Source organism: Epinephelus fuscoguttatus, linkage group LG17, assembly GCF_011397635.1.
Source record: "Epinephelus fuscoguttatus linkage group LG17, E.fuscoguttatus.final_Chr_v1".
Lineage (NCBI taxonomy): Eukaryota > Metazoa > Chordata > Actinopteri > Perciformes > Serranidae > Epinephelus > Epinephelus fuscoguttatus.
This window is the reverse complement of record NC_064768.1, coordinates 35,681,052-35,700,394: the sequence shown is the minus strand read 5'-3', so window position 1 is coordinate 35,700,394 and position 19,343 is coordinate 35,681,052. Positions and strand designations below refer to the sequence as shown.

The following is a 19,343-nucleotide window of genomic DNA, read 5'->3' as shown; positions in this document are numbered from 1 at the left end:
TTACACTATTACCCACGCATCAGTGACTTCTCCTTTTCTGTCAGACTCTTCCTCCTGCAGTGCGTGAAGGAGGGAGGAGGGGGAGGACGAGGACTCATCCTCCCCCTCCCGACGTGTCAACCATAATTAACTCTGCCACTGTTGCTCCACTTTGCTGGTTTTGCAACACAGTGAGACGAAAACCACAGCGAAGAATTGTCTCCTCCTGCTCAGAACAAGGCGGACACAGTTTCTGTGGAGAGGGACATCAACAAGTGTTCGTTTTTTCAGTGGTGTGTTCTGTTTTCAACTCAGGGTAGAGCTGCAACCACCAACACAACCCAATATCCACCTGCCAGATCCACATAGTTATTGCAACATGTTTATTCTCCTTCTCTTTGGGCAATCCGAGGGCATTCTGGGAAATGTGGGAAAGTCCCATAAAGAATTCTACTTTTTTAACACGGGTAAAGTAAATCAGAGAAATGATGACGTGAATCCATCAGCACTCCTTAAATTTCACTGTGACAACTTTGACCATCACTTTAGTTTTTATATGACACACACTTTTAGTGAAGAGTGGATCTTCAAGCGTTTATTAATTTCAACTGAAATATGTGAACATCATATATTCTAATCCTCACTTGGAGAAAAACAAAAAGCATTGTGGAGCGTTGTTCCTGTGGGCTACAGCAACACTAAACCCCTGAGCTTGCCTGAGAAGGACTAAATGCACAAAGCTGCTATCTTTAAATATCCCATGGAGAGAGACTCTCACTGCAGCCTGTTCTATTTTGTTCTGAAAATGTGGGCGTGCAGCCTCGTTCTGTGGACGATAAACCAGATGCAGACTTCCATCTGTGTCACCGCTGATGAGGAAATACAGCGAGTGCTGGACGGAGCAGTGAGTGACAACAACCCCGCCCACATTTAAGAGGACTGTTTGCAGTGGAATCACTAGGGTCTAGGTACCATGTCTAAAGGGTTACTGTTGGTTCCAAAGGTACCATACTGAAAGTGTTTGGTGGAAACGGGGCTTAAGGCTATGCCACTATAGGAATTCACACTCTCGTGTCCTCAGCTACCAGTTCAGGTGCTGCTTTAACTTCCACAGAGCTTTTATGAAAACCTGCAACACATTAAAGCTGGACTCTTTTTCCACATGATGTGTGTTGGATATAATGTCTGTGCTGCTTTGCAGGGGGGCAATTAAGTGGCTGCAGACTGAGGAAATGTTTGAACTGAAGTTAACCGCTACCAGTCAGGACGGCTGTTCTCTGAGGGCGTTCTAAATTCATTACAAACACATCTGGAGTGCTTCGGGATGATGTAAAATTAAAGGAGAATATAATAAAAATGCAGATATGGGGTTAAGTGCTGTTTGACTTGCAATGAACATATTGTCCTCGTGATTATCTAATTAATTAGAGGCAAGTTTATCTCGTCTGATCTGATGGTCCTGGCAATAAATAGCAGAATACAAGAGCTGAATGAGATTTACAACCTCAAAATGTGTACTTTAAAGGGACAGTCCCTCCCAAATTGAAAACATATTTTTCCTCTTACCCGTATAGCTTATCAGTCCAGATTGTTTTGGTGCGAGTTGCCAAGTGTGAGATACTGTCTTCTCTTGAATATAATGGAACTAGATGGCACTCGGCTTGTGGCGCTTGAACAGTGAAACTGCTCACAACAATGTCTGTGGATTATCTTGAGTATCCGGGTCATGATTTCTGGAAAGAGACATGGCTGTCGAGGTTTTCGAATTTATTTTTTTGGCACTTTGAGCACCATGAGTTCCATCTAGTGCCATTATATTCAAGAGAAGGCAGACATCTCTACAGCTGAAACCTCCAACACTCACACCGACATACAAGCACCACAGGTAAGAAGAAAAATGTTTTTATTTTGGGGTGAACTGTTTGCTTAAGATAGGACAGGAGGTCAGAGATAGACTTGGACACAGTTATGCGTTTAGGAATTGCCTCTGTAGTAGAAAGATAGGATTTTTCTATTATTGAAACTTAAGATAGGACAAATGTTTAGGATATTTTTTGTACCGAGGCCCCAGGAGCAGATGGAGCCATCTTGTTCTGTGCCTACAGGCTGACACTGGCAGTGTGATGATGTTGGAAATATCTTCCTTACACACTTTAAGGCTTAATACACAATATCAGAACAGGATGCTGGATGTGTAGAATGCTTGCCCAGATTAACTCATGCTGTTCTGAAAGCCTAAGGCCAATTTCAGAGAGACAACAACACAGCGTGACCAAATACAGCCTCCTCATTCATCTCCATGAGACCACTGTGTTGGGACAGTGGGGGTGCTAACACGGAGGACCCGAGCAGAAAAACACAGGGTCGTCCAGCAAATGAGTTGAACCTGGCTCAACTTTTGCCACTAAGTCATTTGACAATGTGTTTGCTTATCACACGCAAACAGACACTCGTTTGTAATTTGAACAACACAGATATACACACTTACAAATAAGGGTTCCAGTAGGGTTATTGCTCAAGGGCTGAGGTTCTACCCAGCAACATTTGCTTTTTCAGATTCCCTTTCTTGAGGAAAGGGTTATTTGTAAGACTTAAGTGACCTTTTGATCCAAAGAACCCTTTTTGAATAAAGACATGGGTGTAAACAGATCCTCACCCTCAATTATTCAAGTGTTCACCCATATTTAAAATGGTATTTTTAAATGTAGATGTATCTGGAATTCCCTTAATCAATAACTTTTGTCTTTGGTAATGTCGTCAGTTACTAATGTAGCCTTGGGTCTTGTTAGCACCCTAAGAAGGTGGTAGGATTCTGGATAGATGCCCAAGAGAGGATTCTGGGTGGAACCATTACACCATAGAAGGGTTCTTTTAATAACATTTCATAGGAGGTTCTTGGTTGAACCTTTCATTGATGGATCTAGGTATAATCCTATATGTTGGGTTCTGGTTCAACCACCTGAAGGGGAACCTTTCACAAATAACCATCTGTGAAAGGTATATAAGGTGTAGGTATAACCCTTCATGTAGGATTCTAATGAGAACTGTCAGTGTGGGTTCTTGTTAGCACCCTTGGAAGGTCCCAAAGGCCCAAAGGAGTCTTCTGGGGAGACCATCACACCATAGAAGGGTTCTTTCTATAACCTCTTATAGAGGGATCTGGGTGAAACATTTTACAGATAGTTCTAGGTATGGTAGAACCCTTCATGTTGGATTCTAGGTAGAAGCCCAAAGAGAGTTTTGGATAGAACCATTACATCATTGAAGGGTTCTCTCTATAATCTCTTATAGGGGGTTCTGGGTTGAACCTTTCACAGATGGTTCTAGGTATAATCCTTTATGTGGGGTAGATGGATCTAGATAGAATCCTATATGTTGGGTTCTAGGTAGAATTACCTGAAAGGGAACCTTTTACAGGTAGTTCTAGGTATAACCCTTCATGTTGGATTCTGGGTAGAAGCCCAAAGAGGGTTTTGGGTAGAACCATTTCACCATAGAAGGGTTTTCTCTATAACCTCTTCTAGGGGGTTCTGGGTCGAACCTTTCACAGATGGTTCTAGGTATAACCTTTCATGTTGGATTCTAGGTAGAAGCCTTAAGAGGGTTTTGGGTGGAACTAATATACGATAGAAGGGTTCTTTCTATAGCCTCTCATAGGGGGTTGTGGGTAGATGCTTTAATAGATAGTTCTAGGTGTAACCTTTCATGTTAGGTTCTGTGTAGAACCCCTGTGTAAATTTTTGTTAGCACCCCGAGAAAGCAGATGGATTCTGGATAGAAGTCCAAAGAGAGTTTTGAGTGGAACCATTACACCATAGAAGGGTTCTTTCTATAACCTCTCATAGGGGGTTCTGGGTGGAAGCTTTAACAGATGGTTCTAGGTTTCCCCCCTTCCTGTTAGGTTCTGTGTAGAAACCCTGTGTAAGTTCTTGTTGGCACCCCAAGAAGGTAGACCAAAGCTGGATAGATGTCATAAAAGAATTTTGACTGGAACCATTACACCATAGAAGGGTTCTCTCTCTATAACCTCCTAGGGGGATCTGGGTAGAACCTTTGGGTTCAAGGTAGGACCATCTAAACAGGAACCTTTCACAGGTGGTTCTAGGAATAACCCTTCATGTTGGACTCTAGGTAGAACTCTCAGTCTGGATTCTTGTGAGCACCCTTCAAAGGTGAAAGGATTCTTAATAGAAGCCCAAGAGAGGCTTCTGGGGAGACCATTACACCATAGAAGGGTTCTCTCTATAACCTCTAATAGGGGGATCTGGGTGGAACCTTTGGGTTCAAGGTAGGACCATCTAAAGGGGGAAGTTTCACAGGTGGTTCTAGGTATAACCCTTCATGTTGGGATGAAAAACAATCTGAAGTGGTTCCAGGTGATACCTTTACAAAAAGTTCATAGCAGAAACCAAAAAAAGTTCTCATCTGGGGACAGGCCAAATAACCTAAATGGTTCTAGTTGAGTGTACTGTTCCCTGGGCAGCGATGAAAGGTTAAGTGATTGCCAATATGAATTTCAAAAGTTTTAAAATAAGTGTTAGTCATCATTGATACATGGTATTCATACTGCATGTCTACCATGCATTTATTAAAATTACAAGAGAATTACTATGAAAAAAATGTTCGAGAGTAAAGATTCAATTTGTTGTTTTCTTGGAGTACGAAGATACAGGAACACTTTCACCATCTAATCACTACTTTCTGTGGTGAGCCCATGACGACTCATTTCTAGAGGAAGTGGTCAGAGCGAAGAGCCTGCATGCACACGCTGTAATCACACGCAGAGTCATATTAAAGCACAAGACTGAGACACGCTCTGTCACATTACAGCCAGTGTTTAATTGAGTATTCGATGAGTATGTATTCTCACAAGGCATTAAATGTACAGCAAACTACCACTATCTTCATACATGGTGGTGGGCTCACTCCATGCCAGAAATAATACACTACATGACTATGTCCACTGCATGAACACATATCCTGATGCCATGCACTAATATTGACCATGAGCTGTAAAAACCACCGAAAGAAAACAAACTAAATGCACTCACTCAGTATGATCATTTAACATGAAACCATCACATGAAACGGGAATACTACACGCACGCTTTTAGATAAGAAGATGACGAGGGTGGCAACAATGTTATAAACAATGCAATAACAATAAGAACAACAACGACAAGAACAATAACAGTATTAAAGCTTTTCATGACCATATCAACATTCAGTGTATTGGAAAATACAATCCCAATAGACTCTTTGTATAAAAAAGAAGCTTTTCAAGTCAGCATGGAACAAATAACAGTTCATTTCTCTGGGTTGGGGGGGGCAGGGTGGATGACAGGAGCGGGTGTGCTTCCATAGATTTCAGAGGAGGGGAAGTGTAGGAGGTGTGTGTATGTATGTGTGTGTGTGTGTGTGTGTGTTGGGTAGGGTGAGGGGTCCTGGAGGGGTCGTGCTGGTCTATGTGGCGTAGCGTTTGGTCCACTGTTTGGCTATCCTGTCGTGCTCAGCTCTGTTGGTCAGGTACTGTGTGGCGATGCTTCCAACCAGAGGGTCGGCTGTAACACAGGAGGGATAAACTCAGTGAGACACAAACAACAATGAACTATTGATTATTTACCTTTGATTAAAATCAGATCAGTGTTGGCAGCAGACGTTGCGCTAGACTTTTTCGTCACCGGTCATTTTGACCGACAGGGTCATAAAAATCCGGTCATAATCTATTTTTACCGGACATTTTAATTTTCGTTTTTAAATGATAATAAAGATATTCAAAGACATTTAGTTTTCTTTCATTCGTTTTTAATAAATCCAACAAGCAAGTTATAAAGTGTGCATTAATAAGGACATGAACGAAAAGATGAACAGACATCCACACACCCGTGCCATTAGGCTTCGCCCTGGACACACCGGACAGCACTAATGCGTCCGGTGTGTCCAGGGCGTTATGTAGTTATGTCTGTAGGCTCCGTGACACAAAATTAAAATTGTAATGAAGTGATTAGGGTATTGAAACATGTGTTCGGTTATGCACTGTTGAGTTATTTTAAATTATAAACACGGTATTTTCTCCTCACGTTCCTCAGTGCATGCTGTTATTTTATTTTGAAAATTGGCCGGATTCTCTCGTCTTTTCTGTGTCCAACTTCCTGTTTGGTATGATCCGCTTGATCCAGCTTAACAGAAGCGCTCACGGCTCCTGTGAAAAAGAGACCCGACGCCGAACTGAAGCACTGCTTCTGCGTCCAGTGTGTTCAGGGCGTTATGTCAACAACGCTGCATGAAGCAGATGAATGACCTTTTCTCTGCAGTGTGAAAACGGCAGTCACTTAAACCACTGACTGTGCACTCTGCCGCCAAGTGGGCAGGGGTGGTAATTGCAACCGGTCAAAATGACCGACGGCCTTCAGATTTTCCAGTCATTGTTGTAAAAAACTGGTCAATGACCGAGAATATCCGGTTAACGCAACCTCTGGTTGGCAGTACCTCCAACATGGTGCATATGATAAAGATCCTGCTATTTGTCTGGTGTTTTTTAAAAAATAATCTGTTGTCATTGTCTTAACTAACTCTTACTTGTTAATTAATGCATCAACTTTATTTCAATCTTTTGTCTTGGAAACAAGTGGTAACTTATTTGTTGGCAGTTGAACACAACATTGACATATTATGACCTTATAAAGGTGACTATGTTAGCAAACAGTTGGTATTTACACATCCAGCAGATACGGAGCAACACTGCCATTTATTTTCATTTGTGTCTGCCTGGTGAATATATGTGCAAACTTTTTTAGCTCTGGATTTGGTCTCCACCAGCACCTGAAAGAAAAATATTTTTCTCTCCAACTGCTAAATGCTCCGCTTTGTTCAGGAGTTAGCTGCTACCTTTGCCTTGTTTTACAAGAACTTTGAGACTTAACCAGAATAGTGAAGTTCCTGCCCGTAAAACCAAAACAATGAGCTGAAAGAGACTACAAGGTTCTGTAGAGTGGAGGGGAACTGTGAGGTCAAGAGATAATTATCTGTGGATTCATCAGTATTTGTGTCCTCTTTCACGTCACAAAGTTATCTGAACCATTATTAAGAAAAGAATATTGATTAGTGCAACTTTAAAATGTCAGCGATGCCCAACATTAGTTATCAGAACCTAATGTGGGGTGACTGCATTAATTATGAAATTAGGAATGGATTCATTTTGACCAGATGCAGCACATTTTATAAAACTTAAAATATTATAACTTCTTTTCTGAGTTGTGCAGTCTTTAGTTTACAATGTTAAGTGATAGGGAACTCGCCAAGAGGTAAATCAAGTCATGGCAGTTTCTAGGATTTGAGGACACTGGGGGTTCAGTCCAGGACCTCTGTCCAGGGGTGAGGGGGATCCTCCCCTGGCAATCTGGTCTCAATGTCAAGTCGTTGAAATCCGGCACTTGGGCAGTGACTTCTGGCAGCAGACACTAACGAAAAAAGCCATCCTGTACAGCAGTATGATGGTGTTAAAGTATTATGGTGCTCGGCAGTGTCAGGGGGAAACGCAGCAGGACATGAACGAAGGTTAAGCAAAAGTCTGAGTAGGGCGGGTGGAAGGGATGATGGATGGGTCCAACAAAGATTATAAAGCAAAACCCTGTTCTTTCTTCCTAAACCTAACCAAGTGCTTTTGTAGCCGAGACCCAACCATGTGTTAGTTGATGGAAAAAACATCAAATATCCTGTGAAAACAGAAGTGTATTTTGAAAGAAGACAATGCATTTAACAGACACAGCTTGACACGGCATCCCAGAACGTCAACAACCAATGCACCCAGGGTACCTTGCACTTTGTATCTGGACACGAAAAGTCCATGACCAAATTTCGACGAGGTCGGAGTGAGAACGTGTTGCCCGTAGCACTTTTGTTTGGATAAAAAAAAAAAGCTTTATTTTGTTGCTTTTTTATGCACTCTGACACCTTATTTACATTCAAAGTACAAAAAATATCCCAGTGTGTCAATGTATTGCAGACTAGATTTGGCCCAGTGCCCAAACTGATCTTACGGTTGTTTCAAATTATTCCACTTTTTCAAGAATAAAATCCTGAGCACAACCACATTTCATATCTTCAACATCTTAATTATCATTTCAAAATGGAACTTTTTCTATGGGTAAGGTAGTTGTTAAAACTACTGTCGCCATAACTGCTGTAAAATCATGTTTACTATCAGAATATATCATCCAAAGTGTTGACACTAGGGCTGCAACCATTGATTGAAGACATGGAGACAGGTCAAAAACATTAAAATTGCCCCACCAGGGACCACGGATATCTACAGGAAATTTGGAGATCCAACCAGTGCTATTAGAGATACAGAACATGGGCGCACTAAAATGTAAACCTCTCACACCTCCACTAACAGATTTCCTGAGGGTAAGACGTCTTCAAAAATCTGTGTGAGTGATATTTTATTTATTAGGAAATACAGCATGTTAACACAAACAGCCACACCGTGCTGTTTGACATCCAATTACCTGACGCAGTGTAAAAAGAAACCTGTGGCCGACCACCTTGGGTCATCAGCATGCATGGGAATTTTACTACAACCAGTAAAAACCTCAGAAGAGCCGTAAGTCACACAAATGGAGCTCTATCACTCCTGTGGTCTGAAATGAAGCTTGTATCGTATGACGTACAGCGCGACCGACACTTTTATCGACAGCACAGTAAAATGTGCATGCTGCTGTAAATCAGAGGTGATCATGGTGGGCTCTGGCAGCAGCTGTACTGTCCCATTTGTTGATACACCTCACGCGTCCGGTCAGTCGACAGCCACCATTATGAATTCCCACTGGCTCTTCTATTGATCGTGTTGCTGCTCAATTCATTGTGCCGCCGGTCAATTTCTCAGTGAGGTGACAGGGAGGGAAACAAATTCCTCGAGCCCAACATGCACTCTGCTTGGCTTCAGACTGTCTCCTGCAGGGCTTGGCCTGCTGACGGAGCAGTGTGATGAGCTTGGCTGAGCAAGCAGCACAAACACCCCTCAGCACTAATCCCTGCTTGGGTTTCAATGATGGGGGTTTTTACAGGCTTATACCCATATTTCTGGATGAATGGATCCATACATATCATGGAGCTGTGGCTTGAAACTGGAAGCATCTGACTTCTGACGTGACAGCTTGAACCAAAGACAGGAATCCTGTTGGGACTGTCAGCTGGTGAAAGCTTGTGAATGATTTAGTGTCCTGAATCATCTCGTCAATGACGGCATTGCGTTATTCTTTCATTGTTTGATCAGTTTGTCTTTTAAAGGCCAAAAGCAACACTGGTCTTCTTAGATTAGGGCTCCCGAAGATTTGCACTGTCGGTGGAAGAGCAGCTACACGCTCTTCGCACATATGAACTTTAAGTGACAGAATATTCGCACAAAGATCTCAATGGATTGTTGAACAGCACTTGAAAGAAATCCAAGCCCCAAATTTTTGTAACTTTCCAAAACCAACAACCACACAGCCACAAATCACAAATTTGCCTTCAGGGGCTTTATAAATCTGTACAGCATATGTAACCCTTGAACCTTTTACCAGGGAAAAAATGTAAGAAACCTCAGAGAGAGGAACTGAGGAGAAATTGCTCTCTCAGGATGGACAGACATGCAAAATATGTTGTGTGTACAGAACAGAGAGACATAATAAAACTGAAGTCAAGCAGCAACCTCTGGGGCTGAAAAATAAAGCCCATGCAGAAGTGTCAAAAACTGCAGTTCCTTGAATGACCACTTGAGGCTGGCTCCAAAAGTGAGTCAATCCCTTTAGACCCCCCATGTTAAAATGCCAGGTACAAAGAAAGGGTTTTGGTCTCTAGCTAATTTCCTCATTCATTAAAGTTAAAGTGAAGTGGGTGTCGCCTGTTGACGAGTTGCTACCATGTCAACAACAGTAGTTAAGCAATGTCACTACGGTGTAGTATAGGCGTAACCGTAGGGCTGGGCAGTATACCGGTTTGTACCGAAAACCGGTATTTATTTTCGTTATGATATGAATTTTTCATATACCGCAATAGCTGTGAATAGCCCAAACAACGTCCGGAACGTGCATGGCGGGAAAGTGTTTCAGCGGGGACCCATTTCACCGCTGCACACCACAGGCACGCTTGAGTGGGAGAGAGTGAGAGCATAGAAAAGTTTAGAGGCGAGAATGGCTGCCGGAGAGAGACCTGAAAGCAAAGCAACTGTACACGATGACCCAGAAGAACTCATACCAAAAAGAGCAGTGTTTCCCCCTATACGCATCTAGCAGCGGCGCACCGCCGTTTACAATTCTCCTCTGCTCTCTGTATCGCGCACGGTGAAGTTTCGCCCCGATGCGCGCGTGCACACGCACACACACACACACACACACACACACACACAGCGCACACACACAGGTAAGCACACTAAAGCACGGCTTGGACCGCATTTTCCTGACCGAAGATGACACGTCTGCAGCGCGAGTCCCGTAGCAGCTCGCCCCCTCGGTTAATCAATTACAGCGGCTCCACCGGCAACGGGAGCGGTGCGACAACCCCCGTCTGTCGTGCGACAACTCTCTATTTTAGGCGGCTCTTCTATTTTTGTCGCGCTACGCTCCCCTACGCGACCCTCCAGCAGATAAAAACTACATGAAATAGTGTGCTAAACGAGCACAATGTGTTTTTAAATGAATAAACCATTATCAGAGGTGATATGTGATGATTTTTTTTCATGCATTTACCCATGTTTATCCGTGACATTGTGTAAATGTCCGTGGCGGACATTTGAAAGCGAGTAGATGACAAACAGTACAGTAAACTTGTAGATAACTCAAATATATGTAATAACTTAGGTGGAAAATGCTTTAACATTTCATGCAGCCTACAAGCAGCCTCTCAGCTCAGCAAACGGGAAACAACCCTGCTGGCTTCTCTACGTGTCGCTTCCGTACGCAGTCAGTGGAGCCCAAAGGAATGGAGTGGAGCGTGTGTTGTGTTCAGGCGTTGTCAGGTAAATAACAAATTCCAGCACTTGAATAGGCCATAGCACAACACAGCAGCATGTCAAGTTGGCCGAACCTGAGCAAAATACCATGAAATACCGTGAAACTGATATGATTTTTCTTAAAACCGTGATATGAAAATTTTGTCATACCGCCCAGCCCTACGTAACCGTAGCTGTTGCTATTTCACAGTAACGTTTTGGACGTCTTGTCAAGCATTTGGTTGCATCAAAAGACCCTCTAACGAACTGTTCAGTTTTTCCAGTTAAGTTTTAAGCCTGTTTGTGGGCTAGCTAAAATTAGCATTAGCACAATTAAACTGCTATAACTTCTGTGCGTCACTTCTGGCTCAAAAAACCCAAGATGGCGATGCCCAATTTACCCAACTCAAGGCTTCAAAATGAGTCCCACAACTAATGGGTGCTGTCACGGTGGCTGCAGTGTAGACAGTCAACAGTGATTGGCCAGGTGTGTGCAAGTGAGAAAATATGCAGCGTTTGAACCCTTTCAAGCTCCCTTTTTTGGCCGGGCACTTTCATATGAGCGAGACCATCATAATGCTTCAACTCTACTGATGTCCTTGTAAAACTGTTTCAGGCAGGTTGGCACCTCCTAACAGAAGCAGTTCATCTAAAACTACTATCTTTATGTACTGTCCCTTAATTTAGTCAAAACACTGGTGAGTGAATAGAAAACAAACTGTGGTGAGTTATCTGCTGCAGCTTCTGTAACATGTTATGTAATAACATTAACTGGGATATAATGAGATTCATTTTCTTTTTCAACTGCAAATTATGTCTCCAAAAGAAAACTTGGTAAACATCTGATTTATCTAATAAGATTAAGTTTTCAGTCTGCTCTTCTCACTTTAATCGTTTTTACTGAAGCAAAATGTATCCGCAGGATTGAAAAAGCAATTTTATTATTCTAGTATGCTCACAAACACTTAAATTACATTTCCAATATTAATGATTTATGTAATAAAACAATCGATACTCAGTGTCCATGTGTCTGCACAATATTGCAATGCAAAATATAGTGATGCTGAACGTTCTGAAGCCTAACGACCGCACTGTGACTGTAAATCTCTGAATTTGGTGACGCACTCGAGCCATACACCAGCTCCAAATCATTCAAAATACAGCAGCTAGACTTTTGACCAAAGGAAAACGATTCTCACACATCACACCTATTTTTGCGTCCCTGCACTGACTTCCAGTCTCTTTTAGAATCCATTTTAAAGATCTTTTAATCACATACAAGGCTCTAAATGATCTGGCACCGGAGTTTATAACTGAGCTCACACCGTATCGTCCAAACAGGCCCCTCAGGTCTGCTAGTCTGGGTCCTATAACTGTTCCAGAGTCCAGCTCAAAGACAAAGGGTGATTGAGCCTTTTCAGTTCTTGTTCCTCAGCTTTGGAAAAGCCTCCCACTGAGCGTCAGATCAGCTGACTCTGTTCATGTCTTTAAATCTTGTCTAAGAAATGTACTTTTACAGATCGGCCTTTCCTGACAGTTGAGACTTACTGTGTGTATGGAAGTGTGTGTATTTGTGTTGTGCTGCTGTTGCAACAAAAAGCACCTGGTTATTACTAAAAAATGAATAGAAAAATATATTTTTGCGACAGCTCGAACATGCAACAAGTTGTATTGATGACTTGGAAGCAGGGGCTTGAGGCCTTAGCAGACTTCGACTAAATGCTTGTCAGATCATCTAAAAGCATTTGCCAATGGCAGAATGAACTTGCAGCCAACTTTCCAATATCTCAAGCTCTGGTTTTTCCTTTTTCATTTTACACAACTACTTCCATCACTTTTCACGTGTACAACCAAGTGCAACACCACGAATACCTGTGAGGAGAGACTGTCAGTGAGCATTGTTATCCAAATTTATACAATCTATCGTTCTTGATTGTGGAGGCAGTGGGATGCAGCCAGAAGGAGGCTCTGCCTTCCCTCAACACGTGGTTGAAGACATGCTGTAGGGACTAGTTTGTTTGTCGCACACTGAAGCCTTCACAAAGACTGTACAACAGCAGCAAGGCACCTCTTCCAGGTGTCATTAGGATAACCAGAGTTTTGTAAATTCTAGTAGATAATGAGGCAAATATTGGGACTGTTGGACCAATGGTGTAATAATAAAAAGAACTGATTACACTGTGTGAGCTGTGGGAGTAATTTTATGGTAATTTCAGCCCTTTTTGTAACACCTAAGTGTGTGTTTCAGCCACTTCAGTCTTTGTACAGAAGGCACACAGGAGCTGCACTAGCTGAGGACATTAACTGTTTTTATCTGGCATATTCTGATACCAACTCAGATAGTAAAGCCTTCCTTTAAGGCAGAGCGAGGCATGTGTTATTACAGGTTTGACAAACTGACACCCCTGAAGCTACCGAGGGGAAAAAGCAGACACTGAAATCACTGAGGAGGAATCCCTCAGGCTTTGTTAAAAAATGTAAGATTACTTTTTGGACGCTGGGTTCCACAGAGGTTGTGACAGGAAAAGCAGGGAGAAAAAAGGGATGACATTGGACAGAGGCTCCGGGCTGGATTTGAGCCCTAGATACTCTGTGACATGGCATGTGGCTGAGCCCACATGAGCCACCAGGATGCCCCAGGTAGAAATCTGCTTGTGGGACGTGATGAGGGGTTAAATGTGGCATGACGGCAGGGACGGCAGCCCTGGGAGGGTTGATTAACTGTCATTCCGTCCTCTTCCCCCGCTTTAATGAGCTACATGCCAATGATCTCCGCCTGCATGGGAAAGAAAATCCTCAGACGGAAGGCGGTGGAGAGGGAAGGAGAGATATTTTTAGGGTATTTCAGATCCAGGGCCCACGTTAGGCACTTGAGGCTGGGTTTAAAAAACTTAAGCAAGTGGTGAGAAGTGTAGCAAGCCCACTGATTCTGATGAGGCAAGAGGCAGAAAGAGGGATAGAAAGTGCGTGGGTAACAGGAAAGGAGGGAGGGAGGAGGGGTGACAGGGTTTCTATTTTTTTTTGTGGGGACGGGGTGTCGATCAAGTCTCTTTTGTATCGTACTTTAAAGGAATCTGCTCATTTCATCTCGCCAACATCTGAAAACATCGTGGAGGAGGAGGAGGAGAGGAAAAGCTATTCTCATTTTCGCCCACGGAGGGAGAATCTCCGCTGCTACGTTATCAAAGAGCAATCCCCGCAGAGAGGACACAAGCTATCATCAGAGGTCTTCACAATCAGCACCATCAGGCCCCCCCTCCCCTTCCCCACTCCCTCGCTCTTTCTTTTCCGTTGCCATCTCATTCCCCACTATTCACATGTGAAATCACCTGTCATTCTTCAGCCCCTTTCACTCCCCTTCCCCTTCCTTTCTTGCTCTGGCACATTTCTCCCAGTCCTTCCACTCTGAACCCCATTTCTGTGATATTGGACAGATTTTTTTGTTCCCAACGTCTGCTTTTATCACCTCTGCTTGCTCAATTTAATCCTTCATACCAACAGACATCAATGGTATTGGCGGCTGAGGACCAGTCCAACTGGGAAACGACTGGTTTAACTGGTCCATAAAAGACAGATTGAATTCCGCCGCTCCTCCGGCAGTGGTCTTTGCTCTGCTGGTAAACTGGACCATAATGGATCTAATTAGCTTTAAAAATGTTGCCGTCTTCTCCTTGAATGGTGTCAGCTGTTTACAGGGTTGTGTTTAGCCAGCCAGTCCTGGTTAAATATTGATTAATCTGCAATGGAGGGCGGAGGAATACACAGGCTCTCTGTTTACAAGACAATATTGTTAGAGGATGAATGCAAATGCTATGAAAGCACTACAGTCATTTTTCCTGCTTCTCAGGCCGACAGCTGCCATACCTTGTTTCTGAGATAGTAGTGGTTACTGGGGAGAAGAGCGTCATCTGTTGCTTTAAACCAGAATAAATAGGCATTGTGCAATTCTGCAAACCATGGATACGTCACATTTGTATGTTATTATGTAGAGCATTCAATGAAACTCGTGATTGATCAACTGTTTCCGCTCGTGGTGTTTTCCCACAAGCCAACAACATTGTGGAAAGCAGCCCGAGGTTTGTGTGGATGGAGGAAGAAATCAAAACGAAATTCAACGACATCCTTGACCAGAGGCCAACTGTGACCTCGTTGTCGTCCATGATCAACAGCAGCAGCGAAGGTTAGTAATGTTAGCTTACGTTTACTTGGATAGCTTGATACATTGCACGTGAGATTTGTTTTGTTTCCGGCTCTGCGACCAGATAATCTCGCAACTTGCACAAGTTCGTAGTGTAGTTTTCACGCTCTAAACATTAAATGGAAACACACATGATTAGCATTTCTAAAAATGCACATTTCCGAAAGATTCGAATCACTTTTAGATGGAAATGAGGTTAGTATTTAGTTTGTCCAATCTGGGCTACTGTAAAAACACGGCTGTGCAACATGGGGACCCCTGTTGACGAGGACCCGCTCCATATGCAGATATAAACAGCTCATTCTAAGGTAATGAAGACACAATTCTTATTTTCAGGTGATTATACACTAAAGAAATACTTACACTTATACATACTTATTAAATTATATTGAATTTCTGCCAATAGATCCCCCTAAATCCTACACACTGGACCTTGAGTGTCAGCTGTTAGCTGTTAGCAGCTAATGTAAGTTGCACTGAATGACTTTATGATGTGTTCAAGCTCTGTTCATTGAGGAATTCTGTAATACTTTCATTACAGTCTGAAGTATGTTGTTACTGTGGCTAAATACAGGATTTTTTAAGGCTTATACTGATGCCAATATCTGAGTTAAACATATTAGTTAATGGACATAATTCTTTTTTTAAACATGAACATTTACAGTAAATGTACTTAATGAGAAACAGAGAAAGACTTGTACATGAACAAGACATTTTCTAGCCTTCAAATATATCTTTGGCATTTTGACATATACGCCAGTTCCAATCTATCTCCTTTAGCCACTCTAACGCAGACTGATATTCCCACCCAGCTGATTCAGTCATCACATTAAAGGCTACAGAGGCACAAGGTTAATGCACAGAGATCTGAACATTACGCCTTCTTAAGATCACTGTAATTAATTTGTAATTATTCATGTTTGAATAAAGCCGTTATGGAACAGAGATCTTTTTTAGAAATCTCAGAGGCTGTAACTTTAACAGATAGATGAAGAGAGCAATGTCACCGATCCTGTTTGAAAAGGCTTCAGATCACTGGAACCTGTCCGTTCATCCTCAGCGACTGCAGCTGCTGTCGTCCTACAAAGAGCACGAGTCCATGCCTCAAAGTGACACACTTCTACGGACATTATTCACACTGAATGGACATGTCAGTCAACCTCCCACAGCTACATGTGGAGGGAAATATGACAAGGAGAAGTGTGTGTGTGTGTGTGTGTTGCAGCTCTCACCAGGGTTGCAGTCAGTGAGCAAGGAGCAGATGGACAGTAAGACCTTGGAGATGGTGAGGGCAGGACTCCAGTTGTCCTTCAGGATGTCCAGACAGATCACCCCCTGGCTGTTGATGTTGCAGTGGTAGATCCTTGTACGGAACGTCACCTGGACACGGACAGTCAGAGGGTTAGATCGATACTGGTTTCTAGAAGAAAACCACCATCACTTTGATTTCAAGTTACATTAAGCTAAAATATCCTGGCTATTGATAGCTGGCATCATAAAGGGAACAATCAGTATTTTTCAACCTGGACTCTGACTTAAGTTACCAGCTTCAGCTTTAAATCCAGTGAATTTTAAGACATAAACTCTAAAAATAGAGAGAGTGTAATGAGTATTTCTGAGTAGTCCTGCCCCCGGTCACATACTGGCCAATCATAACGTAGCATCGGACCGGCTCAGACCAGGGTCATCCTGAAGGATATTCTGCAGTAAATACACAGGTCAATATAGTGGATACTGACTGAGACACATGATGGTGATACTGACAGTCCCTGTAGATCTGAAGTGCAGAGAGTCCTATAGAGCTCAGCAGAGCCTAACATCAGCACAGGGAGCACAACATCATTAAGGAGTGGCCTTTGACCTCTCTGCTTGCTTAAATGAAGACTGCTGACCAGGACAGGCAGTTGGAGCATGCTCAGGCTCCATCCCCCCTCTCTGCTTGCTTTGTGACTGCAGCCTTTCCTCCCGCTCCTCCCTCTTTTATCCTCTGATTAACTCGCCATTCCTCCCCTCACATATCCTCCTCATATGAGAAACAAACAACGGTCGCATGCGAGCCCAGCCCTCTCTTCCTTACATTCCACGCTGGTATTACTGAGGGGACGCCAGCTGACTCACGACAGACAGACAGAGCAATAAACAGGCCGCTTTTCATTACATGAAAGGATTTCCGGAGCTGTGACAAGGAAAGGCAGACAGGAGACGAGGTGATTTATGGTGACTGGTTGAGGGCAGCTCTCCTGTCTGAGTTGCTCCCTCTTCTGTTCCTACACCTCCGGTTAGCGGCGGCATGCTAAAGCTGGCAGCCCAGCAGCCATGAAAAAGATCCTTGGCCAGCTTGTGTGGTCTCATTAACAGCCTGTAATCCCATCATGGCTGATGCTAATAGATTATGATGCTGCCTCTGCCTAACAAAAGCTGCGGGTCTAATCCTACATCCCCTCTGTATTATGGATTCATCCCTCAGCCTCTAAACACAACCTCTGTATCCTCGTTTTGTATCCCAGCAGCTCTCTTTCTGACAAACACATTCATGTGTTTTGTAGAGCAAATACAGCTTTCACAGAAAATCTCTAAACACCTCGGCAATCCTGACATTAGGCCTCAATATATTTTGTTCAAGGTGCACACTTCGGAGTAAAGGAAGTGCTGACGGAGCGTCCACAGTGCCGCCTAAATATTCTCTTTATTATCACTACTATTATTGTATTAATGACAAACAAGAACAAGAGCTAATGAGAAATCAACACAAATAAACAACCAAGCTAATAAACATCAGTAATAAATCCCAACATCCACATCCACTCCACCTGTCAATGCTCCAGCATGTTCTGACTGTGACGATCACTCACTGATGAACACATTAAGGTGAAGCGCGTTACCAGTAGGGATTCACTGAAATGAAAATTTGTGGCCGAAGCCAAATATTATTAAACGCTTGGCCGAATACCGAGTCCCGAAATACCGAATATCATTGTTTAGTTTTTCAGTAGTTTTTGCAGATGAACCCCCTCCAGATTAGTGTTGTCACGGTATCAAAATTGTACGATACCAATGAAAACATCACGGTTCTGAGTAGTATCACGATACCACAGCGAAAATGAGGCAGATATGCCTTTTGTCATTTATAAAAAGATAAATCACTTTTCTATAATACATCAATGATATTTCAATGGAATAAATTACTTATTGACTTATTCATACTTCAAAAACAGCATCAATAGGTGATTAACACAGGGGGGATCAAAATAAAATAAATAAATAAAATAAGAATCAACCAGCCACCCTCCTCCCCTGACAAGTAAAGAACAGTCCCTTCATAAGTAAAGAACAGTCCCCAAAGTGCGGTGAGGTTTGTGGGCCGTTACTGACACAAAGAGAGAAATGTGAAAGGTTTGTTTCTCCTCTGACACGCCACATACCTGTGCTCGGCTGGCTCGGCTGTTCAGGTACTTCTGGGCAGTCATGACACCAAGGAGAGGATATTAGGAATACATTACTGTCTGTGTCTGTGACCCCCGTTCAACCCACAGTCGGTGGGATTCGCCTTTCGTTTCTGCTGCTGGTTGACATCTGAAGGCTGCTCGCACAGTGTGCTGAATGATTTAAGCCTATTTTGCTCGCTCAAAACTATTTTTAGTCGCAAATGCGAGCGCCGTGACGGACGGATCGCCACACTGCCGACATTTTATTCCGCCCGTCACGGCACGCCGTTTGATTGTGTTATCAAAACGCCGCTATTATTCGGCCTTGCTTTTAACTTATTCCACCGAATACCAAATGTGTGGTTTTTTGCAATATTCGGCCGATTATATTCGGTTACCGAATATTCAGTGCATCCCTAGTTGCCAGGATTAAAACTGGTAGCCCTACTTCTTGGGCTGCAACTAATAATTATTTTCAATATCGATTCATCTGCAGATTATATTCACAATTATAAAATGTCAAAAAAACATGAAATTACTTATTTCCCAGAGTCCAAATGATCTCTTCAAATCATTTCTTCAGTCCAAAATCCAAACACTCTTCATTTACTATAATAAATGATGAAGCAAAGCAGCAAATTCTCACATTTAAGAGGCTGAAACCAGCAAATGTTTAACATTTTTGCTTGAAAAATGACTAAAATGATTAATTAGTTATCAAAATTTATTTTCTTTTGATCAACTAATCAAGTAATTGACTAACTGTTGC

General features: G+C 42.7%; 1 protein-coding gene across 2 annotated transcripts in view; it reads right to left on the bottom strand.

Annotated features, from left to right (window-relative positions):
- Positions 1 to 4,798: 4,798 nt before the first annotated feature.
- The window catches only part of LOC125905419 (ubiquitin-conjugating enzyme E2 E2-like), a 100,087-nt gene continuing 85,542 nt past the window's right edge, over positions 4,799 to 19,343 (bottom strand). For both annotated transcript variants that reach the window (XM_049603370.1, XM_049603371.1), the window contains exons 5-6: positions 16,382 to 16,529; positions 4,799 to 5,540 (exon numbers count right to left, since the gene is read on the bottom strand). In XM_049603370.1, the coding sequence (XP_049459327.1) occupies positions 5,443 to 5,540; positions 16,382 to 16,529 (246 nt within the window). In that variant the 3' untranslated portion in view covers positions 4,799 to 5,442. The remainder of the gene's footprint in view (positions 5,541 to 16,381; positions 16,530 to 19,343) is intronic.